Source organism: Lontra canadensis, unplaced genomic scaffold (genome assembly GCF_010015895.1).
Source record: "Lontra canadensis isolate GAN:19392208 unplaced genomic scaffold, GSC_riverotter_1.0 scaffold17, whole genome shotgun sequence".
In the NCBI taxonomy this organism is placed as follows: domain Eukaryota; kingdom Metazoa; phylum Chordata; class Mammalia; order Carnivora; family Mustelidae; genus Lontra; species Lontra canadensis.
The window spans coordinates 11,523,112-11,549,312 of NW_022631011.1; the positions used below are offsets into that span (position 1 = coordinate 11,523,112).

The 26,201-nt window shown below is 42.6% G+C and overlaps 1 protein-coding gene across 3 annotated transcripts in view; it reads right to left on the bottom strand.

The window, feature by feature from the left end:
• The window catches only part of MAPRE2 (microtubule associated protein RP/EB family member 2), a 157,250-nt gene that overhangs the window by 74,622 nt on the left and 56,427 nt on the right, over positions 1–26,201 (bottom strand). The window contains exon 1 of one of the 3 annotated variants that reach the window (XM_032859616.1): positions 21,917–22,199. The exons of the other annotated variants lie outside the window; for them this stretch is intronic. Coding sequence (XP_032715507.1) covers positions 21,917–22,035 — 119 coding nt within the window. The 5' untranslated portion in view covers positions 22,036–22,199. Of the gene's footprint in view, positions 1–21,916; positions 22,200–26,201 lie in introns of those variants that run through there. 3 annotated transcript variants of the gene reach the window in all.

Consider the following 26,201-nt stretch of genomic DNA (forward strand, 5'->3'; position numbering starts at 1 on the left):
GCACCCCTATGCTCAGTGCAGCATTATTTATAATAGTCAAGATACAGAGCAACTTAAGCATGCATGAATGATGAATGGATAAAGATGATGTGATACACACACACACACACACACACACACACACACCAGAGCTACTCAGCCGTAAGAAGGAAATCTTGTTGTTTGTGACATGGGACAACATGGATGGACTATGAGAGTTTTGCACTAAGTGAAGCTAGACAGAGAAAGACAAGAGCACATGATTTCACTTATAAGTGGAATCTAAAAAAACAAAACCCAGATTCCTAGATGGAGACAATACAGTGGCAATTGCTAGAGGGGCAAGGGGGAGGGTGTCTGTGAAGTGAATGAAGGGGAATCAGGGGATACAAATTTCCAGCTATAAAATAAGTCTGGGCGATGTAATGCACAGCATGGGGAATATAGTCAACAGTGTGGTATTAACTCTGTATGTGACATAGTAACTAGATTTATTATGATGAGTTCACAGTGCATGTCAAATCACCATGTTGTACACATGAAGCCAGTAGAATATTGCATGTCAATTATGCATCCATTAAGAAAACTTCAAAAATACTAATTTTTTAAGATTTTATTTTTAAGTCATCTCTACACCCAACAGAGTTCTCGAACCCACAGCCCTGAGATCAAGAGTCACACGTTCCACCCACTGAACCAGCCAGGCACCCCTCAAAATACTAATTTTTAAGCTTATTAATTTCCAAGGACTCAGCCAAGAAAAATGAATGGCTGAGAAAGGTAAGTGACACCAAGTTCTACAGAATGAAAACACAGGGAACACACTGTGCAGAGTTTACTCTGGATCTTCAGCATGTCTTTTCCATGGAAACAACAGTTTATTCTGATATAACCGGCAATCCCGTTTCCGGGCCATCAACCCTTCTCTTGGTGCCACCCTTGCAAAAAAAGGAAGTCAAAGCATTGCCCTCTAATCTGCAGCTTTCCGTCAGATTTTTAACCAGATCGTAGGTATTTAAGACCTGATAAGTACAGCAACACTGAAAGAAGATAAAGGATAACTCCCTAGCATGACGGTCTCCAGGCCACTGTATTTTGACACAGTATTTACTTTTTTTTTTTCTTTTTTGGGGAAGATTTCTTTCAGAGAAAGGGTGCATGCCCACGTGCAAGCTGAGCAGGGGGAGGGGCAGCAGAAGAGGGAGAGAATCTCCAAGAAGACGCCCCTCTGAGTGTGGAGCCTGAGGGGGGCTCCGTCCTAGGACCCACAGGTCGTGACCTGAGCTGAAACCAGGAGTCGGACACTTAACCCCACGGAGCCACTCGGGTGCCCCTTAAATTTTATTTTCAAATGAATTTGCATTCACTGTTACCACTTAAAAATAAACCAGTACCAACAATTTATTTATACACAGTTATCATGAGTGTCTGCGTGTCTTTCTGAAAAGCTGGCTATATAGATATTTTGCAAATAGGAGAAAGAACAACATACAGAAAAACAAAAATCCCTCCATACCTCCAGCAAGCAAAGTCACGACTCTGACTTTTCTGTGGATAGTGACTTCAGGAAAAAGGAGAGCCTCAGGCTGGGGGCCCATGTGTCGGTTTTGTCTCCGTATTCAACATGTGGTGGTGGCGGCAAGGGGAGAGGCTCAGCCAGTTTCAGCTCTGCAGCACTTAGCCATATAAATTAGCACACTTCTGCTTACCAAAACAAAAGTAATTTTATGCGACAGACTGGAGTTTGCCTACTGAGCAAAGCCTGGATAAAGACTTGGCAAGCCCCAAACCACGGAAACCGAAGGATGAATTCTATCACCTTCCAAGGCATGGGCCTCGACACCAATTACAAAATATTCTGCAATTTTGATGTCCAAGAACAAATTTGGCCAAGTTTGTGAATTTGGAGAGACACTCTTCTAGAGTGTCTCTCCAAAATTTGACAAATATATAAGCTATCCTAGCTAGTAAGCATCATGTGTGGCCCTCAACTGAAATTCTTTCTTACGCAACTTATTTTGTTTCTCTGCCCCACCCTAACCCTTACAAATAAATCACAGCCATACATGGGGTCTGGGGAGGCAGCTACTTCTCATTTCCTCCCTTCACACTTTGATCAGTGCTTTTGAAAGAAACAGTTTCTTTCAGTGAGGCTCACGACAGGCCAGGTGTCGCAGGATCCTGGCTCCGGTCCTGTTTTGGGCGTGTGGCTCTAAGAAGAGGAGTCTGAGAAATTAATTTTGGGAATGAGGCATGTGGAGCTTATTTTCATTTTGATTTCTTCCCCCTACAACTAACGTTTCAGTTTGCCAGGCTTCCCAAGTTTAGACACGACCATCTGCGGAAGAACAGCCCTAAGTGGTTGACTACTGTCTGCGGCTCTGTAAGAAGGCTCCATTTGGCTTAAATTTACCCCAAACCCATTCTGAAGCTGAACTGTTAAAATACCTTCCTGATGTAAGTTACCTTCTTTATGCCAGTCCCTAAAGGAGCCTGGATGCAACTGGAAACGTGACATTCAACACAAAACGTTCTGAAAATTCGACCTGCCCTGTGCCAATGCATTCCATTCACACATTTTACCCCGACATCTGACAGCTATACCCATATTTGTGGCTCTCTGTCTTTGCTCTCATTAACAGGTCCCTCTTCTCCACATGCTCCCCCATCACGGGAGAATATCCCTCTCCCAGTCTAAGATAAATATATGCAGTCCACCCTTCACCCAGTTTCTCACAGATGAAAACAAAGAGCCACCTGGAAAAGTCGTCCGAAGAATAATGCAATTTCTCTTTCACCTGAGAAACGGACTTGAGTCGAGGCACATGAAGGATTTCTGAAGCCCTTATAATAATCCATGGCCCAGGTGGTTTCTTCAGTAATATTTCAAGACAACAGTGTTTCATAGGAAGTTATGTCCTGCTGACTCGGTGTTAGCATTCCTTTCAAAATATCTCAGAAGTTGTTTGTACCACATGTCCATACATGCCAAGGTAGAAAAAACACCTGTGAGCCATAAGAACACCTTTCCTTTACCAGTCATTGGACTTATAATTGGTCCAGGTCAAGGCCTCACTTTTAGTTCCTGTCTCACATGGTGTTGTTTGCCTTAAGTTTTTTAGGATTGCCAAGGTTGGCCTGCCTACCTACCTACCTATGCCACCTACCAGATGAAATAGGGGTTGGGGGGGGCACTATTTCAAACAGACTTGCAAACATAGCTTTTTCCCTAGAAATAATTTTTTGTCATTTTAACAGAGATGGACATTTTGCAAATACTTCTAATCAGCCACAATTCTAGGATTTTAAAAAGAGATTTAGGTATAACATAGGTATATGTTAAAAAGAGATTTAGGTATAACATAGGTATAACACTGAATATTTCCTTCTCTTACAAGTGGCATCTTTCTAAAATAACTGATCAATATTTTGAAGCAGCAGCAGCAGATCAAATACCGAGCCAAAGGAAGAAACCCTGAAAGCTGTTCTCCAAGACGACTTCTGAGTTAGAAACTAGGTTATCCGCTCCATCTGAGGGGCACAGAAGAGATTCGGTCCCACGGCAGACAGTCACTTAAACGAGGGAGTTTTCCTTTGAAAAGCCTTGCAACAACACGACTAGATTCTGCCTGAGTGCCTCCTTCCTGGCTCCCTCCCTAACAAAAGGCGGATGTGAAGTCTCCTGTGGTTGTTCCTCATAATGAACTGGGCATCAGCAGGGAGTGACAAGTCAATGTGTCCCTTGAACCAGAAACTTCCCTGCTTTTCAGCTGTGCATAATTCATTCTCTAGATTCAATACCGTGAGGGGTGGGATTTAAATATTTCACCAAGGAAAGACTATCTCCAAATAATTCTCAATTCATCACTTTCTCTTTACTTGTGACCTGAAATGGGGGGGGGGGGTGGGGGGGAAGGCAGTATTAGTTTGAGGAGGGGGATCAGGACCCAGTGAAGCCGGAGTTAAAGAGGGTATCTCTGAAAGACAAACTGTGACGGGATGAAATCTCCCTGGAGAGACATCACAGAAACCATATTGAGTTTCATTTAAAATTGGGTATTAAGGCTTCCATTTAACTTGTGGAATAATTGATGTATGCATGGATTGTAGGGCCGGGATGAGAATTTAAGAGGTCACTTATTGTCTTCAGGTAATAAGAACACACTTAAGCTGCTGTGCGCAGACATGCATCTGTTTTATTTTTACGGGGCTCTGGGACTCTGTTATGGGATTAGACAACGAAAGACTCACTCCTCCAGCCATGGACCCTCCCTGGAGAGCGCCACCGGCCAGCGGAAGGTAGCAGAGCTGAAGGCAGGACTGACCTCAGAGAGGGACAGCAGAGACAGCAGGACATGGCCACAATGACAAAACATGTCTATTTTGTCAAAATGGATGTTGTGAACCCTGCAATTATTAATGTGCTCTTCAGTATATCAGTCACTGCTTAATGATAATGCTTTTAACATGCATCCGAAGTTTCATTTAGTTTGACAATCCAAAGTCCTAATTCCAGCTAAGGAGAGAGAAATTTCTCACTCAGAGGGAATCTGAGCAGAGAGCCCAATGCAGGGCTCGATCCCAGGACCCTGGGATCATGACCTGAGCTGAAGGCAGAAGCTTTAACCTACTGAGCCACCCAGGCACCTCATTAACTGCTACTTTTAAAAACAGATTAAATTTGGGGTGCCTGGGTGGCTCAGTTAGTTAAGCGTCTGCCTTTGGCTCAGGTCATGATCCCAGGGTCCTGGGATTGAGCTCCGCATCGTTCTCCCTGCTCAGAGAGTCTGCTTCTCTCTCCCCCTCTGCTGCTCCCCCTGCTTGTGTGTTCTGTCAAGTGAATAAATAAAATCTATTTAAAAAAAAAAAAGATTAAATTTGCTCTGGCCATACCACCATGTATTCCAAGTACTATTTTTAGAAACAAGAACATGAAAACACAGATTTCTCCAACCACCTGCAAAAGGAGGTTCTAGAGCTAGCCTTCAAGATCTACCTCTATTTTAACACCCTCGTCATTCTGTGTCAGTCCTGTTGGGTACTTTCCAGGAGGTGCTTCCTTAGCTGGCCTGCCCACAATACGGTAAGGAGACAAAACAAATGCACTTCCAAAACAACATACACAGGTTTTGATTTTTTCAAACTCGGAATTAATGAGTCAATAGTGATGGCCCTGAAAGGACTTGGAAACTTGGCTTTTATCCCAAGAATGAAGAAATTTTTGAATTCTAAAACAGTTCTTGGTGGCATTTGTAGTGTTCACTGATATGAATCTCAGCTGCATATAACGGAAGAGTAAAGGCTAAGGCCATAAACACACACACACAGAGGCATACATTTCTTCTTATGGTCAGAAATGCAGCAGATTATAGCTGATGATATTTGCTTAAACGTCCATCTGTTTGAAACAGTGGGTGGCTCAATCTATGCTCTGAAAATAATTTCAATGACCCAGAGCTCATTCCCATGCCACAAGGCTTGGCTGGTGTCCTCAGGGCACCAATTTTTGTCAGTGCCCTCCCCCCGCCCCCCAACTTGGCTCCAAGTACATCCACTCGTTCTTGACCATATGCCTTCTGTTTATTTTCCCAGTCCGACTTGGCTCTGTTCCCTCTCACCCTGACCTTAGCTCTCTCCCATGATCCAAGTCATTTCCAGTCAGGTTCTAAGCCTCTGCACCCCCCAGCATGACCCCAGGTCAACCTTTCAGGGCATAGGTGTTACACCCACCATGGTGGGCAATCATGCTCAGTAATTAAACCATCATGTATAAATTAGGTGCATAAAATAAAGCAGGAGAGTATGTGATGGCCGAATGAACACGCCAACACTAGGCCAAGCTGTGCGGTAGGTGAACTTTTTTTGGAAGCGCCCACCTCCGCCCCCCATCCTGATTCTGAGTGACTGTTGCTCTTGGTAGTGCGGATCCCTCACCAGGTACTTAGCATGTTTAGCTGTCTGCCTTCTCAAAACCTTGTCATAGCAAGAAAACAAATAAGGGATGATAGCTTCAAGGTTACTCCAGCAAGGCCTCAGGTAAGGAGGTCTCTCCCAGCACTTGGCACCACTGGCTGCACCTCATGCTTCAGGTTCAGTCCGAATGCTAACTCCCTGGCAAGCCCTCCCTGTCCACCCTCTGAATTGGCCTCCTCCGTTATTACCACATCACATTCTTCTCCCTCTTTGTGCTCCTAACACAGTCCATTCTTATCTCACTTCTTTGTTGTCTGTCCACCACCTGCTGCCCCCAGAATGTAAGCTCTATGAAGGCAGAAACTTTATGGAATATATATTGTTACCTGCTGCCTCTCCTTTGACTAAAGCAGTCCCTGGCACGAAGTGGGTGCACAATAAAAAATGCCCAACGGATGTATGTGGGGGAGAGTTTCATGGGGAGGGGAAACTCACGAGGTGCCTGAAATCATACCATGTAACCAACAGCCTATGTAGGCCTCTCGCCCAGTATGTCATAGTTTGGAGGGAACACATTAGGGTTGAATAAATTCAAGACCTCTTTTAGGTCTAAACAAGAATCACGTAGAGAAATGTGCCATTTTTTAGGTCTCCCAACATGGACATGAAAAGCTCAGGAACTATACTGCAGCTTCATGAGAGCACTGATCTAGGAATCAGAGCAACTCTCAGCTGGATTCGTAAACTTGGACACATGTGCCTCACCTCCTTGAACGTCCTTTTCTTCATGGAAGTAGGTAACACACATTTTCTCATTTCCTCTATGCGATAGATACTGATTTTGTACAGTTATGTGGGAAAAGACACACAGACTCAGGTCTAGTGACTAACCTGCGTGCAGTCACAACTGAGTGGAAGAACTGGGATTTGGAGCTACAGCTGATTCTAGGATTCTTGATTCTCTCAACAAAGCCCCTTTTCTACTCTACTATGTCATTAGAGTAAGTGGGAAGAAAAAAGAACTCGAAATGGGATACAATTGTGCTCTTCAATAAAACCCTTTTTCCTTTTTATAGTTCTACCAAGGCCTCATTGTACATTTTCACTTCAACCCAATGAGTTTTCCTGAAGAGCCTGAAATGTAGAGATTCGGGTGACTACTTAGTTTATTGCTGGGAATGAATTTTGGCTCAAAAACCTGCCAGCTATAACATACAGGCCATGCTAATATTTTAGGAATCACCATATTCTACATTTCTAGTTACTACTTATTTTGGACTCCGGTCTCTCAATAGGCTTTCGTATTAGTCAAAATACACAGAGACCACATACATACATTACTGCTTGTAATTCTTTTAACTCTAATAAAAGAAATAAAATGGGAATCTTGACTATAGGTCTAGAGAAATCTTTTTTAAAAAATAATCTCTTGCAATCTCACTCTTTGAGGTTAGTGCCTATCCAAAGGTCTGTATTATAGTAAATATCATTTTTATTTTTTTTAAAGATTTTATTTGTTTATCTAACAGAAAGTGAGAGAGAGCAAGTGAGCACAAGCAGGGGAGAGTGGCAGGTGAGGGAGAGGGAGAGGGAGAAACAGGCTCCCCACTGTGCAGGGAGCCTGATCTGGGGCTCAATTCCAGAATACTAAGATCATGACCTGAGCTGAAAGTAGACACTTAACCAACTGAGCTACCTAAGGGCCCCTAAAATTCATTTTTAAGCTCATGAGAATGTTTTGAAATGGAAAGTGAAACACCAATAAAATTAAGCCTAAAAGGAAGAGCAATGTGCAGGCCAGTGTTAAAATAGATTTTGGTGACTCTGACTCCAAAATGGGTAATGTACATCCACATCCTTCCAGCCCTGTTCATGCTATTTCCTTTTAATTCTTTTCATAGTAGACTGACACAGAACCAAAAGGCCAACTGGGGGAACAGCAAGACATTCAACTCCATAAATACGACAAGGTACCAGTGAGCTTCTACATCAAACCCACTCCCCACCCTAGAGAACAACCTGTGAATTACATAGAAGATGGCTGCATATTAGAACAGGACATGTAAATTTCAGTCATTTTGACCTTAAATTGGTAATGTTCAGCTAAACTGGTGTTACAATAGGAGAATGCTATCAAAACGAGGCACACTATTTTGTCACCAGTTCTCCAGGCCATCATCCCCAAAACTTCCTTTCCCAGGTGAAAGGATTCATTTTGGTCAGAATGGATTTCCCCCATCTTCCTGCAGTTCCATTGCAGAGTCACAGTGCCTCCTTCTCTCCTCCTCCCTAATTACTCTTTTGGCAACTAGACACCAACCCTATCTTCCTTGTATACTGGAGTAGAAGAGGTACATGTTATTTTGCTTTGCTTTATTTTTTTTTTTAAGATTTATTTATTGGAGAGAGAGCACATGCATGCAAACATGAGCGGGGGAGGGGTGGGGGTAGGGAGGGAAGGGCAGAGAGAGAGGCAGACTCCCTTCTGAGCAGGGAGCCCCACATAGGGCTCGATCCCAGGTCCCCAAGATCATGACCTGAGCCAAAGGCAGCCACTTAACTGACTGAGCCACCCAGGTGTCCCTTGTTTTGCTTTTAAATTAATGAATTCATCTACCATTTATTTACTATAATGAAGAGACCAATGGACTTTTTTTTTTTTTAATCAGTAGGTACCCAGCAAAAATCAGTTTACATACACACCTCGCAATACCCCTCCACTTCCCTGTCTACTGCTTTGTAACAGGTCAAAAGTCAAAACATTTCTCACATCAGTGTGTTGACACTATGATTCTCCAAGGGAAGTACAGATAATGAGCATTTGAGTCAAGACTGAATAAAAAAACTGCACAATGTCCAAACTGAATCAGGTACAGAAATAACAGGATCAGATACATGGTAAAATCCTTGGGTTTGGTAAAGAGTGGAAGAGACGAAGTTTGCTGAATTGAAGCCTCCCTTTCTGATTCTACAGTTCTATGGTATGAGAGGACTTACAGGAGCAAATGACAAAATTTAATATACTGTTGTCATCTAACACATGTGGGGGATCACAAGCTCTACTGAGTTTAGAATGTTTTGTTAAACTTGAGATGCTCACAGACAGAAAAATAACGTGATGAATGAGCATTCAGCCCTAACTAAGGGAAAGGAAATTACTTAGGAGAAGCCCTTCTGAACCATTTGGCTAAATAACTAGAGTTACTACTACAGACAAAAAAGTCTGAAGAATAAGAAGGGTGGATGTAGAGAGTTCTAGAGTAGATGTGTGTGCCAGGAGGTACCCGGTATTTGAGCCAGCGTGAACAAATGAAATTTGGTCAAGTCCCTCTCCGTCCTGTCCTCATGCCTAGTTCCTAGGTTTAGTTTCTAGGATTAATTTGATTTAGAGACTTTAAAACATTTAAGAAATTAGATTTGAATTCAACAATTGAGTATAACTTTTTTTTCCTTGCCTCCTCAGACTTAAATCAGACACCAAGTATTAGAATGGCTTACTCAAATCATTACATTATTTCAATTTTAGCTATTGTTAGAGTATACGAAGTATAATAAACCCAATACCATATACTACTGACTCACATACATTTATATGTGTATATATGCTACAAAAGATTATTTTAAGATTAAGTGTCTCTTAGTTTGATGAGGCAAAGAAAACAAGCTCAAAGTAGGTTAGTTAAAAAAAAAACTTTTTAAAGGTAGATGTCAAAGTGCTATTTCAAAAAATACTTTTATATTAAATCAGTTTTTCACTATAGAAAGAGTACAAAGAAATAAAATTAAAGACCTCTTTTATAAAGGAGTATGGGGTAGGTGTATGAATTTTCTACACACTTATAAAAATGGGTGTATATATACACACACACACACAAAATAGGTTGAATAGTGACACCCCCCCCCCCAAGAATTCATGTCCACTTGAAATCTTAGTATATGACCTTATTGGGAAACAGTCTTTGCAGATGTAATTAGTTGGAAGTTATACTGGATTAGGGCCCTAAATCCAATGGCTAGCATCCTTCTAAGAAGACCATGTGGAAACAGACACAGACACACAGGGAAGGAGGTCACGTGGTAACAGAGACAGAGACTGGAGTGAGGTAGCTACAGGGAACACACAGGCCACTGGATGGGAAGAAGCAAAGAATGATTCCCCTTCAGAGCCTGGAGAGGGACCATAGCCTTTCCAACACCATTTTAGACTTCTAGACTTCATAACTCTGAGGGAATAAATCTCAAGCTGCCTAGTTTGTGGCAATAGTGTTTTTAGCAGCCCTGGAAAACCAATACAATACATATATACTTTGGTACTGGTCAGCTTGTTTCTCTTAACATATTGTGAAGATCTATCTTCTTTTTTTTTTTTTTTTTTTTTAAGATTTTTATTTACTTGAGAGAGAGCGAGCACAGAGGGAGGGGAGAAGCAGACTCCTTGCTGAGCAGAGAGCCCAATGTGGGGCTGGATCCCAGGACCCCGGGATCATGACCTGAGCAAGAGGCAGACATTTAACTGACTGAACCACCCAGGCGCCCCTGTGAACATTTTGCTCTTTCTTCCTGGGTAATATCTGTACTACATCTCATTGTATAGGGAGGTGACCACAATGTACCCGATACCACAAATCTTACAGTAGCATGTTTAATTGCAAGAATTCTAATTTGGTCATTTCCTCTTTTTCAGTTAATTATTATTTCAGGACAACAGAACTGGTGGTCACTTAAATGCTAATAATGACCAAGTCATTGTTGGCTCACATAAAAAGACATGGACACTTTTTCACGTTCTAGAACTCTTCAAGTAATTTTTGGCAGAGGTTCAGTTGTTTGTTAGACTTCTCACAGCCAGCTGAACATCATTGGTTCTGGACTCCCACTTTAACAGAAAAGGAAACAAGAAATCATCTTATATTAAAAAAAAAAAAAAGTCCTGTCCTTGGCCCTGGCCATCGTAAACTAAGGGAATCACAGGATGTCCTGTCTAATGGTATTTGGCTTCCTTTCATGGAACAACCTCAATTAAAGCGAAAAGAACACATTCAACTCTCAAGTGATATCTGAGTGGCTGTGACTCGTTCAGTCCCAACCAGCACACAGGACGTTACTGCCATCATGGAAGCCTCAACTCCACTGGAAATTGGCCCAAAGGTTTTGCAATGAGATGAGTAAATGACACATGAAATAAGTTAAACTCACAAAATCTACTAGTAGACCTAGGGCATTTGTGAAATCATCAATGACCTTATATTTTGGAGTATCTTTGGTTAAGAAGTTTGGCTTTCAGCAGCCACGATTCTGGAAGTTAAGCATCCCCACTCTCTCAAAAATCACAAGGCCCTCAGCTGACCCTTTCAGGTAAACCTGAATCAGGCATTAGCTTCCCAGTTTCTCAGTTCTACTTAAGACACTTATTCCTTAGGGGTTTCCAGAAGTTAGGAGTCAGACTGGCAACACAAAGCTGCCAAATTAGAATGAGAATGCATTGAGGAAGAATTGGGGGATGTCTCCCTCCAAAATTCCCTCTCTCTCTCAAACACACACACACACACACACACACACGTGCACTTTAACTACCCTGGGCAAAAATTTTTAAGTATGAATATTGTTCCTTGCTACCGTTAAAGAAGAAAACATTTCAACATACATTTTCCTCAAACATAGGAGCAGAAAATTTGATCCAGCATTAAGGGGACATGCAATACAAAGAAAAAAGTATCTACGTAATTATTGGGTTCTTCTCCACAGAATTAAAAAAGCGTCCCCTAGCTATCAAAATGCCAAAGAAAACCAAGCTCTCTTATTAACTTGTTAACTCGTTCATATGCAACTTTTAAAGTATGTATAGTGGTTGTTCTTTCCCCCTAAACTAGAAGAATGATCCTGTTATTTTACTTTTTAACAATCTGTTTTAATAGAATCACTGAATATGTACTCACAGAAAGCTGAAACTAACTGCTTGAAAGGCACTGTAGACAAGGACCAGGTCTCTCAACTAGTCTTTTTCTTGAAGAGTTTATAAGGAGGTTAAGAAGAACACAAGACCCATAACCCTTAAAATCTAAGACTTATTACAGTATCCAGAATTTTTTACAATCCTCTTAATAACAATAGGATAAAACATGTAATTTTAAGAAACCGGCAACTGCCTACAGACACTTCACTCAAGATACACAAAAGGCCAATAAGCACCTTCATCACCAGGAAAATATGAATTAAAATCCCAGTGTGCTACTTCTATACATCTGTAAGGAGGACGGCCCAAATCTAGAACACTGACAATACCAAGTGTTGTGAGGAATGTGAAGCAACTTTCACACACCGCGGGCAGGAACGTGAAACGGCACAACCACTCTGACCATTTGTAGTTGCTCAAGTAGGACTCTAGGACGCCACCAGTCCCCTTCCAGGTATCTACCCCAGAGAAATGAAAACATATATTCCCACAAAGACTAGTATGTGAAAATTCACGTAAGTTTTATTCCTAATTGCTAAGAACTGGAAACCACCCAAATGTTCATCAACTGGTGAATGATACACAAAACACGGGGTGGCCAGATAATGGCTGACTACTTTGCAACAAAGAGAGACAAACTGCTGATCAGCCCAGTCCGGATGAATCTCCAAATGATGCTGAGTAAAAGAAGTCAGACCCTGAAGAGCACGGTCTGGATGGTTCCATTTATGTCCGGTGTGACCTACTGTATGGTGACCATGCAAGCGATTACCACCGCCACGTGAGAAGTGAAGCAGCGGTTACCTGGGGCGATGGACAAAGAGAACTGGCGTCTTCTGGGAGTGACGGCTTCAAGGGCATATCCACGGCCAAACCTCGCTGCACCGTACACTCTAAAAGGACGCAGCTGACTCTACGTAAGCTAAATCAAGGCTATAGTATCATCTGTCTGAAGTTATTTCCACATTCCATTTGGACTTTAAACGAACATCTGCTGCGTGCCAGGTATCGTGCCGGGGGCTGAGGCCACAAGGGTCATAGAGGATTACAGACAAAGGGCGACAGAGTAGTCTGGAACTGGGAGCAAAGAGAGACGAGAAGGAGCAAGGAGGGATGGGAAGGAGGTTAGCACACCCACCTGGGAAGCCCTCACCCTGCACCTGGTTTGCACCCCTCCCCACCACACAGGCTAAATACCCCCTCTCCCGTATCCTCCTTCGCTAGCAAGACATTGAGCCCACACACCCCACAAGCTTTCTATTTCCTGGTTATTGATGGTGAGCAGGTCCCTATAGCTGGGATAATGCATTCAAAGCTCCCCTTTTGTTTATTCTTAATTGGTCAGTCTCCATGGGGATTCCCGGAGCCCTCACCCAGACTGGCGCGTGAGGGGCCAGGGCAGGGGGAGACTGTGGATGCAGATGGCTGTTTCCTGCCCGCGTGGCACTATCGCAGGGGTCACGTTAAGGCCAGATACTGCTCAATAACTTCCAGAAGGGGGTAGGCTGGGCGAAGAGCTGGGGCGGCCCGAGGACTGTGGCAGAGTGACGGCCCAGACCCGTAACCTGCAGCTTTAGGGCCTGCCCCGCACTTGATGCGCAGGGCCGGTGCTCCAACAAGGAGAGGGAAACAAAAATTCGAAAAGGCCTCAAGAAAGAAATCTCAGAGGATTATTTTGCAGTTAGTGTGATATTCAGGGAGCATACTAAGCAGGCTGGACACATCACAGATCAACACACGCGGCAGCTCCAGTGCACCCGGGAGAAAATGAAACAAAATCCGGACTAAGGGTTGCTGTGTGTGCAGCCTCTTGGGGCAGCTGCTGGAGGGGCACATTTCACTTGTGCCCCATGATGTTGTTTCAATCTGAGAGTAGTACCCGCACTAGGCCAAGCTTTAGAATCATCTCTCTGACTTCAGTCAGTCCGTGGACACGTGGAGATGCTTTCCAACTTACTTGAGCATGGAAACCTCATGGTTAAACTTCAAACTCATCTGATTTTTAAAATTCGTGCTATTAAAGTGTTAAATGAACCACCACTGACTAGGCAATCCGCTTACAGAATGTCAGTTTAAACAAAACAAAACAAAACAAAAAGGTATACACAGACTTATCTGTCTAGTTCTCACCATTACTAGTTTATATCCTTTGTTTCTCCATGCACATCAAGTAAATGGGAATATATATTCTCATTTTCCGTTTTGCATAATAGCATACTGTACTATTTTTTAATTATGATGGTCAATCCAACGATCGTAAAAATCTGGGGATCACAACAGATAAGCCTTTTACTCTTCTCAAGGGCCTTCCTGTCAGGTTGAAGGAACTTGACCATGCAGGCCACTCAGCAATGCTGCAACCTGTGCCTTGTGGCTGCGTGAAAACTTACATCCAGAGGACACACACGTCTGATTTTCTTGTACATGCTCCACTTCTGAAAGCTTCTGAAAATTACAGGACTAATCACTGCAGCCCTGCTGGGTATTAGGACAATGATCAAATGATCAATGATCAATGAACAAAGTTACTTTATCAGGGTCAGGTAAGGGTCTCCCCCCTTTCAGATGCCTCCTGCCAAGTACCTCCTGCCAAGTACCTCCTACCCAAGTACCCAAGTTCCAGGAGGAGCTGGGCATTATTTATCTCTGCTCTCTGGGGGCCCAGCAGTGGGGCATGGCATAGAGAAGGAACTCAGTAAGGTCACTGAAAGGATAGAAATCTTAAAGGACTGTGGGAATTTGGGCTTAAATCTCCATTATTGTGTAAAATCCAGAAGTGGGAATTTATAAAGCTACAGTAGCAACAACTTGAAAATATGTTTTGGTATTTCAAAACAACAAAAAGGAAATAGATGTGGAGGGGGGGTGGAGCCCACTCTGGTAGCTTCCCTCTCTCCTGATCTGTTGACCACCAAATACAAACCCTGCAAGGAATGAAGGGAGTGGGGGCTCTTAAATAAAGGGATACCAGTATTTATAAGCAAAGTAAAACTGTGACCCTGAGAGAAGTTCCCTGTCATGTTCATGCCTCTGGCAATTTTGACAAGTTACCTCTCAGGGCTTTTCCAGGATAAGCTGACACTAAAGAAAAAATTAATGTCTCTAAAGCGAAGCAAAACAAAAACAAACAGTACTTTAAAAAAGAAAAAAAAAAAACAGGATCACAGAAATCTGAGGAAGAGCACTGGAAGAGAATTTCAGGCTTATGCAACAATGACACTGGCCATAAACTCCAGGACCAATTCTCTACAATACATCACAATTTTATAGATTTCTAACAATGCACACTACGTATTTTTAACTCCTACTTCCCTCTCTCAAATCTCTTGCCCTTTTCCTCTTTTGCTCCAAGTCATGGCTAAAATCTGATTCTTTTGACATACTTTCCATCCTGAACCAAGTCAGGTCTGGACATAACAAAGACTGAGCTCTAGCTGTATTTTCTTTACTGGATAAACTACATAAAGGACAGCATTACTAATAGGAACCATCAACTTCACTATCCTATGTAAACATTACCACCACCTTCTGCTCTTTGAGAAACAAAAAAATCATGCCTGAAGAAGAAAGTCTGTCCTGGTTCAAGTGAGCAAAATTCTAATTAGCCAGGGGAGATCTGACACTGAAAACGTACAAGTATTTTTTTTTTTTTTTAAGTAACCTACTAAGAAATTATTTCTTGGTGGCCTATAAAACTCTGTTTAACCTTTACCCCACTATTTATTTTCACTAAAATAAACAATCACCTTTGGGGACGCTTTTTAACAAAAACACATTTAGGAGAAATTTCTTTGAGTATGCTATAGGGTAAAAAGGTGTGTAATTTCAGTTTTTGCCTATGTGAATTATAGGTTTCCAGTTTGAAAGAATCCTCTCAACAACAAAAATATAAATTCTAAGGGGTACAAATACTGAGATAAACAATCAGAATTTCAAAATGAACTGAGAAACAAGGTTCAGGGCACCTGGGTGGCTCAGTCAGTTAAGCGTGTGCCTTCAGCTCAGGTTATGATCCCAGGGTTCTGGGATCGAGTCCTGCATTGGGTTCCCTGCTCAGCAGGGAGACTGCTTCTCCCTCTCCCCCTGCTGCTGCTCTCTCTCCGTCAGATAAACAAACAAAATCTAGGGCGCCTATGTGGCTCAGTTGGTTAAGCCACTGCCTTCCGCTCAGGTCGTGATCCCGGAGTCCCAGGATCACGTTCCACATCAGGCTTCCAGCTCCACAGGGAGTCTGCTTCTCCCTCTGACCTTCTCGCTTCTCATGCTCTCTATCGCTCTCTCAAATAAATAAATAAAATCTTAAAAAAAGGAAAAGAAAATCTAAAAGAAAAAAAAGAAAGAAGTTTCACAAGATGCTGATAGGGATGTGTGAGGAGTGTTATAAGAAGAGATGCCAGAATAGCGTGTAAGATACCAGAGAAGTAGGACACAGCCAATTCAGTATCACAGAGGCTGAGAGTGGAAAGACAGCCTAATAAAGTCAAGAAGAATGAAACTCCCCTAACTATATATATTTTTTCTAACATTTTATTGTGTAATTTTACATATTTCATATATTATATTCATTCAATATATATTTCATTATGAGATATTCATATACTCTAACATATACATACTCTAACATTTCATTATGAAAAAAGGTAGTTTTCATAGGAGAGGAACAAGCCAATTTTTCCTTTGAAGAGAAATGGACAAAATTTCAAAGTAAACAAATCGACTCAATCCAGATTCAACTCTCAGTCTTCTCCAGAACCTGCCATGGAGGGGATCACCTTCTGGCCGTATAAAGAACTGGCACCACACCACATGGGGCGCTCCGGGAAGCTTCCTCAGTTACATCTGTACATTTTATGGCATTAAGTGACTCAGAAGGATCCTTCACAATGAAGTATCATACCCCTGCTTCTGAGTTGGAAGGACTGGAAGAGCGTAAGCTCTAGGCACCAGCCACCTCCTGAGGCTCTGTAGCTGACTACGAGGTGGGCTCCTGCAAATATGGAAGCCACCAGCTGACCGAAGTCCTGTCATGGGGCGAAGCTGCACTGATGGCTTCTGCTCAGGAAGAGAAGACTCAAGCCGGGAACATGTGCATATATCTCCAAAGTAGGGGTGGAGGATTGTCTGATGGCAAATCAAGTATTCTCTAGAATTCTGGCCCTCTAGGGTGGGGCACTGGAGGACCCTCATTTTCCTCTCAACTCCCATTTTGAAACAAAAGATAAACTCCAGCATGCACTTCTGTTTTCATTACGCTATTTTTCAATTAATGAACTTTCAGTGGGCTTCAATTTCCAAGTTCTGACTACCCTGCCTGCCTCCCAATGCCCCTGCTTTATTTTCCACTCCTGCTCAACATGTACCTTGCTGGGCCAGTGAAAATTCAGATTCTAAAGCCTATACTCTTTAGACCAAAATTTTTGGTTTTCTGCATTGTTTAGCTTCCTATAGCATAATGGCTTTGGGGGTATCTTCTTTGTCTTTGAGCCACTGTGGACTAAGGAAATGCAAACCACTTTTACTCCTAGGCCAAGCCAAATACTAACAAGGTAAATCTGTTACAAAAGGAGTTGCTTATACATCTGACTTCACCGGAACTCAAGGGCCTTATGGGGCATCTAGCACAGACTTTGGCCAGAGTACGTTTTTTTTTTTTTTTTAAAAGATTTTATTTATTTATTTGACAGAGATCACAAGTAGGCAGAGAGAGAGGCAGAGAGAGAGGAGGAAGCAGGCTCCCTGCTGAGCAGAGAGCCCGATGTGGGGCTCGATCCCAAGACCCTGGGATCATGACCTGAGCTGAAGACAGAGGCTTTAACCCACTGAGCCACCCAGGTGCCCTCAGAGTACGCTTTTGAAAATTGGTCGAATTCTCTAAACCAAATGGAATATTTAGATTAGCCTCTATATTTCCCCCCTCTGTTAATCTAAGGGATAACTCACTGCAGCTCTAGGAAGTCCCCTATCAATACAGAAAAGATAGGGCTGATGGAAATCAACCTCCTAAATTCAGAGAACCATCTCAAGCCACCATTCTCCTAAGATAACCCACTGTAAAAAGATACAGCCAGTGACAACCACTGCTGAGTAGGGGTGAGCATCTCAGCACATGTGCCCAGAAGACCAACCCCTTAACAGAAGTTCTGACAAAGGACCCCGAGAAGTTGTTAAAAATTAGGCACCTAATGAGCATCAGATAATCCTTTGATTTTTACAAATACAAAGAAAAATATTAAGGACAAGATCACCATTTTTAGAAACTTCCTATGACAGCAGCAAACCTAGATGATACTAATATGTAGGCAACATACAGGTGAAGCTAGACTTCCCCCCATCTGCAGCTGCTGACCTGGGGAGCAAGGGATCTGAAATTTATACTCTCATCACAGTAAGCCACCTTACAACAGCCTCTGTTAAATGGGACAGACTTTCACAAATGTCTTTTATACACACAATATTTCTTTTTGTTTTTCTTAAGAGTTCATTTTTCAAAACTGGCCAAGCTGGGTGGGAGAGCCGATGTCTTAGGCTTAAGTTTTAGTTTTGCCTTTCTTTACAGTTCATTTCCTGGGGCCAAGTTGGTTTGGGGTTTTGTTTTGGTTTTTCTTTTTTGGTTTTTTTTTTTTTTTTTTAGTATTCAGAAACATATGCTACTGTATTGCATGTTCAAACACCCATGTGGAAATAGTCCCCTGGACGTATACATTCATTCTTAAGAGACGGGAGTATGCAAACAAGGACGCACTGGGCAGAGGGCCAGTTAATAAATCTCATTTCCTACAAGCATCTGCATGAAACAGAGCTATAGGGAGTAGCCTCTCCAGGGAGAGCCAGAGACCGACTCATTCGTTCTGTGAATTAAACACTATCACCTCAGATGGCCCACGCCACATTTGTTTTTGAAGCACCTCTTAAAATATATGGATTTCCAGTGCTCATAAATGCAATGAGGAAGCTGGGTCCAAGAAGGCAATCACACAGTAGAAATATCCACATAGCTCTGCTGAGCCATTTTTGCACTGGCCTCCTTTGACTGAAATTACTACTAGAAGGATAATTTCCTAACTTGCTCTTCTAATCAAAGTAAGCATGGGTTTCGATAATGGTGAACCACCCTCTCTGGTCCAAACTATAAAAATGGACTTGGTTTACACAAAGAGATACCTGGAGTGAGATACGTGGGTCATGAACCATATTTGACCCTTATCCATGAACAATCTAGGGCAAATGGCAAGACAAGAAGGTCTTTTGCTGGGAAGAGTGGCCACCTGACATTACTAGAAAGAACAGTACTGTTCTCTAGGTGTCCTCTCCTCTCCTCACCTGTGTTACCTCCTGGCTGGAGCTCCTGGAAGAGTAATAACGGCATTCTTCTTGTATCTATGTAGATCTTTTATGAAAGTCTTTGTTTTAAATGTTTGAAGCTAACCTCATAGTGACTTTGTAAGAATGCAAGGAGATAATCTTACATGCCATGAGCAACTGTAGAAAATAAGGCCAAAGGTAAAGGACCTGCTTGAGGCCTACCTACAACACAGCGAAGGAATCAGGAAGAGAGTTCCCTCTGATCATCCCAGGACACTGGCTGTCCCCTCCACGGAACTCAAACCGAACTCTTCAGCACATGTCATTTTTGAGGGTTATAATGAACCCACCACCTAAGCAAAATTTATTTGGTTAAGTATCTCTATTTGGGCTTTCACAGTACCTTCCAAGTTTCCTCAGCAATTAAATGGCAATATTATTCCAGCCTCAGGATGCCAAAATAATTATGGAACACTTCCTGGATAGAAACAGGTCTCACATTTTTCCTTTCCCCACGCCCCTCCAAAAAAATAAGTGGTAGTTATACTACATTGGCCATCCACTTTGAAAACAGAGCAGACCAAAGAAAACATAAGGTGTGTCTGTCTCAGCATACACCCTTTGTGTAATACAATACCAATATAACTTTGGAGGATTCCTTCCTTCATTTAACCTATGACACTTCTCACTATGGTGTCCAGTAATCCTGTTACATAAAATACAAATGAAATAATGCTCTTACTGACTTAAGAATTTCTCCAGTCAGGTCTTTTCTTTAAATTGTTTTTTTTTTTTTTTTCTTTCATATAACTTCAGGTACCATTACAGGGACTCAGAAAACAAACTGGATATAATTTAGGAAATGAAAATAACTTAGATTGAATTGAAAAGATAACTAAGCTTTTACTTTAAAGCAATATTTTAACACCAAAAGGTAGCATTTAACCTTTCCAACCAAGTCATTTTCCACCGCCATTTCAAGTTTGTTCATATGACTAATAAAACCCAACTAAGCAACTTCCTTTGGCCTATGTGGTAAAATTCGAACTCTGTCTTAAAAACAACTGCTACTTACGTGGCAGAGGTTAAATCACTGACAAAATGAAGGCTTCAAATCATATTACCTATATGGACAGTTGAACTAAGTGAGGTTTAAAAGCAACCCAGGGTTTTTGTTTTTAAATTCTATTTTAGGCTTTGGAATGTTCACAGGGAAAGGTGGATGAGTAAGGGAGAGAAGGGACCCAATGTTCCAATCACAAGGATCTCCAAGAGGAGAGTCCCAGACGTTGTGGACCAATTTCGGTTTATATTAATAACAAGCGCTTGGACTCTGTAAGGATGCCATGTCAACATATTAGTTGGAACCATAAGGCATGAGATTTTGGTGACCTCATGGGCACAGCCAAAATTAACTCCAAGTATTTATATAACTGCCGGAGATGGCAGGGCAAAGGTTGCTTATAAATTTTTCTTTTTGAGTCAGCAAATAGGGTTTTTTTGGTCAAAGAGAGAGGAAGTGGGGTGCTTTGGGTCCCATTTTACAAATATGTCATATTTACACACACTGAATATTCTACCCACAATACCACTGGAACGTTTAGATGAAGGTATTAAAAAAAGAAAAAAAGAAAGAAAGAAAAAAAGAGTTATTTCCTGTTGCTCACTAACTGAGAGGATGCACTCTAGAGGTATGTGTGCTCTGCCTTGAAGCAAAAGCATTGTTAGTGGTTATCAAGGTAACATTTAAAAATAACTACCCCAGTACAAAAGAACTTCAGAGGAAATATGAGGGAAGCTATCAGTCTCCCTTCAAGTCTGGCCTTGAGCAGCATTAGACTCTAGCTGCATTCTCCATTACATTGTTATCCTTATCAAACAATGCAAACAATTTTAATGAGCTTATCTACTAGAACATATTGCCAGATATGCTAATGTAAAAATGATGCCAACCTCACAGACCCACTCATTAATCAAAAAGCTCACAAATACAATGACCAGGATCAGTCCCATCCTCAAATCAGACCTCGGCAAAATAGCAGGAATTACCTTCCTACTGTTTAAAGAAGGGCGGGCTCCCCCACCCATGCGGACGCTATAAACTCCTAAGAAAATGCATAACGGCACCCGGGTTTCCTCAGATCCACTGCAGTCCAGTCTCTTTCTAATAAACCATGGGTTCTATGGAGAAAATTTTGGCGAAATGTCTGACACCGTGACCTCTGCTGTCAATCCTTGCACCAATCAGCGAGCAGAATTCTTACAAAGCTCCATCAATCTGGCGGTTTAACATCACAGACTGCAGCTTAATCTAGAGGATTCCATCTTTCCTGCACACACACCAGGGCAAGCTCAAACATTTTTCTCGCCATCCTCCTGTTCCCTGCCTCTAGGCACAGCCTATCCAATGGTTCCTTTAAAATCTAAAGGAAAGGAGGAAAGGAAGTGCTACAGCCTGTCTCCCTTTGGGGGGGGGGGGGGGGGAATTGCTTGCATTTTTATCAGCGTGGAAGGAAGGAGATGGAAGGAGACCCCTCGGAGGCAGCAAACCTATTCACAAAATGCTCTCCATCTGCATTGGTGAAGCCTCAGCGCATAGCCAACATGACACATGGAAACAGACAGCAAATGATCACAAGCGCCCGGGCGAACGCACGTCTGCAGCGGGGTCCGGGCGCAGTGTCCGCTCCATTATATAACGGGCCGGATTTCCGCGCGCCCCCGCCGAGCTCCCCCGCCCGGCGCCGCGCCCGGTGCCAGCCCCATTACCTGTAGGAACGCTCCCCGCGCACTGTGTGCTTCCGGAAAGGAATGATGGTCCCGTTATCCTGGATGATGTCGTTGTTGTTCTCGCCATTTGGGGACAGGGTTTGGGTCGGACCAGGCATTGGCGCACTCCCGAGGAAGGGAACAAACCGCGGAGGGCTGGCTGGTGAGGAAGGTGGCTGCGTCTCGTCTTCCCGCTCGCCTGCTCCTCGCGCAGACCGTGCCTGCCTGCCGCCTGCTCGCTGGCTCCCTTCTCCCAGCTCGGCTCCCGCCCCGCCCTCCTGCGTCCCGCCCTCCCGGCTGCTGACGTCAAAGCGCCGGCAGCAGCACCGGGTCACGTGGCCGGGCCCCGTCACCATAGCAACCCGCTAACTCATCACCTCGCCTCAATTCGCACAGGGCCGAGGCGTGACCATGCCAGCAGCTCCAGGCAGGCACCGGGGCAGGCCTACATCTGGCATGTAAAACCCCAGGCCACCCCAGACCCCCCTTACAGACTCGCCTCGTCTGAAAACCAGCTCTTCCTCTAACCATTTCCTTTTCGACCCGTGCTCCAACTGCAGCTGTGTACACAAAAGAAGGATTCAGGCAGAGCGGTGTGGGAGACCCTTTAACTCCTTCAATACCAAGTTCTTACAGCATTCAAATTAAACTCGGTCTGGTCGCAAAAAAAATATACAAAGACCTGGTGGCCTGCTCCAGAAAACGTACCAGACTAAGGGGGTTCAGATTTCCAGCTTCCTCCCCCATTCTCTCAACAGCAGCATCCTCTTCCCCTCAAAAAGCCCCAAACCTGAAGACCTAAGAGGAAACCGTATTTCCTTCGAATCAGTGCAGCCTTTACTTTAATTATGTGAAGATTAAAGATTGCAAATGAGATTTTCTGCAGAAAAGAATCCTCAAAGGGTTTTTTAAAAAATAAATAAAAAAATAGCCACCATTTTAGAACATGATGGTGGTTACCCAAGACTCCCCATTCAAATTCTTAAACTGCCTCTTGATACAGATAATTAACTCCTTGCCATTTATTTTATTTTCATTTGAATTAAACCAGCCCAAACTCAATTAGTATTTGGAAGTTCTCAACATTCTAGCTGTTCTATATCATTACAGTGTAGTTTTCAAATACACTGGCCATCAGGCAGGTACTATTGGCATCGTCCCTATTTTAAAATGAGTAAACTGGTGAGATTAAGTAACTTGCTCAAGGTCACAGAACTAGGAAGTGGTGAACTGGAACATCAAAATGACATGCTTTTTTCAATGTGATTGGATAGTACTGATCTATATTTAATGTGAGCTCATAAATATAGATCAAGGTAAGAATCAAGTACTTTATGTACACTCTCAACATGACCACTGTGAAAAGAGCTGTGAACAGAATTGCTAGTACTAGGCAACGTCGATGGATTAGATTATAAACTCTCAACAGACCCCAGATGCATCCATTGCTTTCCTCCAGAGAGAAGAGAGTTTAAAGGATTCTCTGCTTATCAAAAGTGGTCTCTGACCTTCTGTTGGGTGAGAAGGGAAGAACTGGGGTATAAAAGAAAGTACAGGCTATATGGGCTCATCCCTTCACATCATTGTGTGGTTTATCAGCTTTATCGTTTTGTGGTACAGATATTTTTAAAAAACCAAACAAAAAACAACCTTGTCATTCCCAACAATTCTCCAGCCTATCTCCCTGGTAATAAGTTATTTCTGGCATCAAGCTTCTAGAATTAGAATCAAATAGTTCACAACCCAGATGGTAATGATAATCTCAAACAAGGGGATCTTTTTTTCTTTTTTTTTCCTACTTCATATTCTTCTTTTGGGCATCTTAGTTTTATTTTTCTGTCTTTCCAGTGAACTCATAGTGTACAAGTTGATTTTTTTAAATCTATATCTCAGCTTACCTGAGATTTTTTTCCCCCTCATACAGTAAGGATCTACTTCAGACCTAAGACTTGCAAGATATACAGATAAATGTAAGTAAAAGATACACCGCACGCTGAACTAAAGAGGCTTGAGAGTGTAGTCATCACTATGAAGATTACAGTTCCTCTATTTCTGTTACTGGTCCCATGGTTGTCAATTTCCTTACTAATTTGTTCCCTTTCACAAAAGCTTCCCCTTTCTTTAGGATAGTCTGAAGGTGAAAAGCACAGTCTACAAATGAAGTATTTAATGTTTTCAGAGTACATCCTCTCATTTTGGGTTCTTTAGTACAGCTTACTTCTCCATGATCTCATATTTAAGTAATACATATGACATAACTGATATTATCATAGGGACTAAATTTGTTAGAACTTGAATGTATAGCTCATTGGCTATATCAAGTTATTTTGTGGAGACAGTACTCCCACCGTTTCTATGTTGCTCATGAAGAGAGAGGACCATGGCCAAGAATTTGGGTTGAGGGGAAGGGCAGTGAGTCAGGTGAAAGAGGGATCTAAGAGTTCCTGTAAATCTTTCTCTAGGACTGCCATGAGCCATGTTACTATGGAGGAACCGAGAGAGCTCCAGAGACCTGTGATTACCCTCTGAGACACTGGGGTAACCGGGGTAATAATTTGAAAATACTAAACAGATGTGTTTTCATTCCTTTTCCCATAAATCAAGTAGGCTGGCAGCCATTCTCCCGTTTAGCCCTAGGGAAAAGGAGAGGGCAAATTCCACTTTGGGAACGAGGATGTAGGACACAGGGAAAGTGCAGAAAAGGCAGGAAGGGGGAGGAAAGAGTCTACCCGTTCCAAATCCGACTGAGTGTAGGAAGGAGATGAAAGGTGGAAAAAGCAGGTCTCCAAGGGAGATGTTAGAGAGGTTTAGCTTTGTTCTCAGGGTTGCGGACTTATGCTGACCTCCTTTCCCATTTGAGACTCTGAGAAATAACACCTCAAGGAGTGTCTCCCCAACACCTCCCTCCCCAACTGGGCAAGGTTAGCCCTAGCACAATAAAGACTTAAATCAGTGGCTTGGTATAGCTTGGCAGAAGGGTTAGGGAGAGGGAAGGATAGTTAAAAAACTGAACCATTACCCAAGAGTTGGAACTATTCAAAGTCAGTCAAAATTGCAAGAGACTATAATTCTATGAATTGGCAAGTTTAAAACCATTTGTTTCCCCACCTCTCAGTAGGGGAGGACAGTCACATAGATCAATTATAGAAAAGAATACCTTTGCTAAAGCATCTATGAACATCCAAGTCTGGATTGAGGTTTTGTCCTATGTGCATAGGTGTTTCTAAAATAGAATACATGCAGACAATAAATCTCCAACTGCCCTATGGAGAAATGGCTCTTCTCATCAAGCATCAAGCATCATGATTAAAACTGGGGCTCTGGAGCCGACTGGAGTCCCCCACTGGGTTTCACTACATGCTGGCTGTGTGACCTGAGTGAGTTACTTTGCATCTGCAAGATTTGGTTTCTTCACTTTCCTCACCTCGAAAGGAGGTGTAATGATACTGGTTTCATACAGTTGCTGGGAGATAAAGTTACAGAATATATTTAAGGTAGTTAACACAGTGTCTGGCATATGACAAATGCTCTTTAGTGGTAACTGTTATTTTAAGGTATACTCTTGTGTATCAGAAGCTGGTACAATAAAAAGAGAAGTCCCAGGCTTGATCCTCAAGGAACTCATAGGATTGTAGCGAGCAAGATAAAAATACCAGCAATTATGATACAACATCATGCTGTAATCACACCACCATATAGGGTGACATAGGCCCATAGAGGAGGAGCACCCAATTCAGAAAGAAAATTAGGAAGTGGGTCCGAAAAGTTCCCCCAAGGAACTATCACTGAAGCCTAATGAGTAATAATTATAACTATTTTGTTCACTTCCTCTGTGCAAGCTAGAATATAAGATCCTTTAGGGTAGGAGCTCCAACTGTTTTGTTCACTGCTATCTCCGCAGCTCTTAAAATGGAGCCTGGAAGCCAGCAGGCACTAAATGAACACACCATTCATTCAGTTATTCAACAAATACCTAACTTGATTCACACAACACCCCTAATGACAAAATTGAGGTGAAAAGAAAAGCAACTGGTCTAGTATTGGACATCAGGTTTTCTTGACCCCAAAGTTCTGATGCTCATCCATTAGGCTGTATGGCATTTGAAATAGAAATGGTAGTGTAGGGGGAAGATAAAAGATTTCTCAAGCAGCTATACTTCGGTACAGAGGTAGGCTAGGATGTGGAGTCTCTGGGAAACAGCAATTTGTTTGGTATGGACCAAGAGCAGGTTACAGAGTGATAGGAGATCAGGCAAGGACCAGGGACAGAAGAGTGCCATGGCCC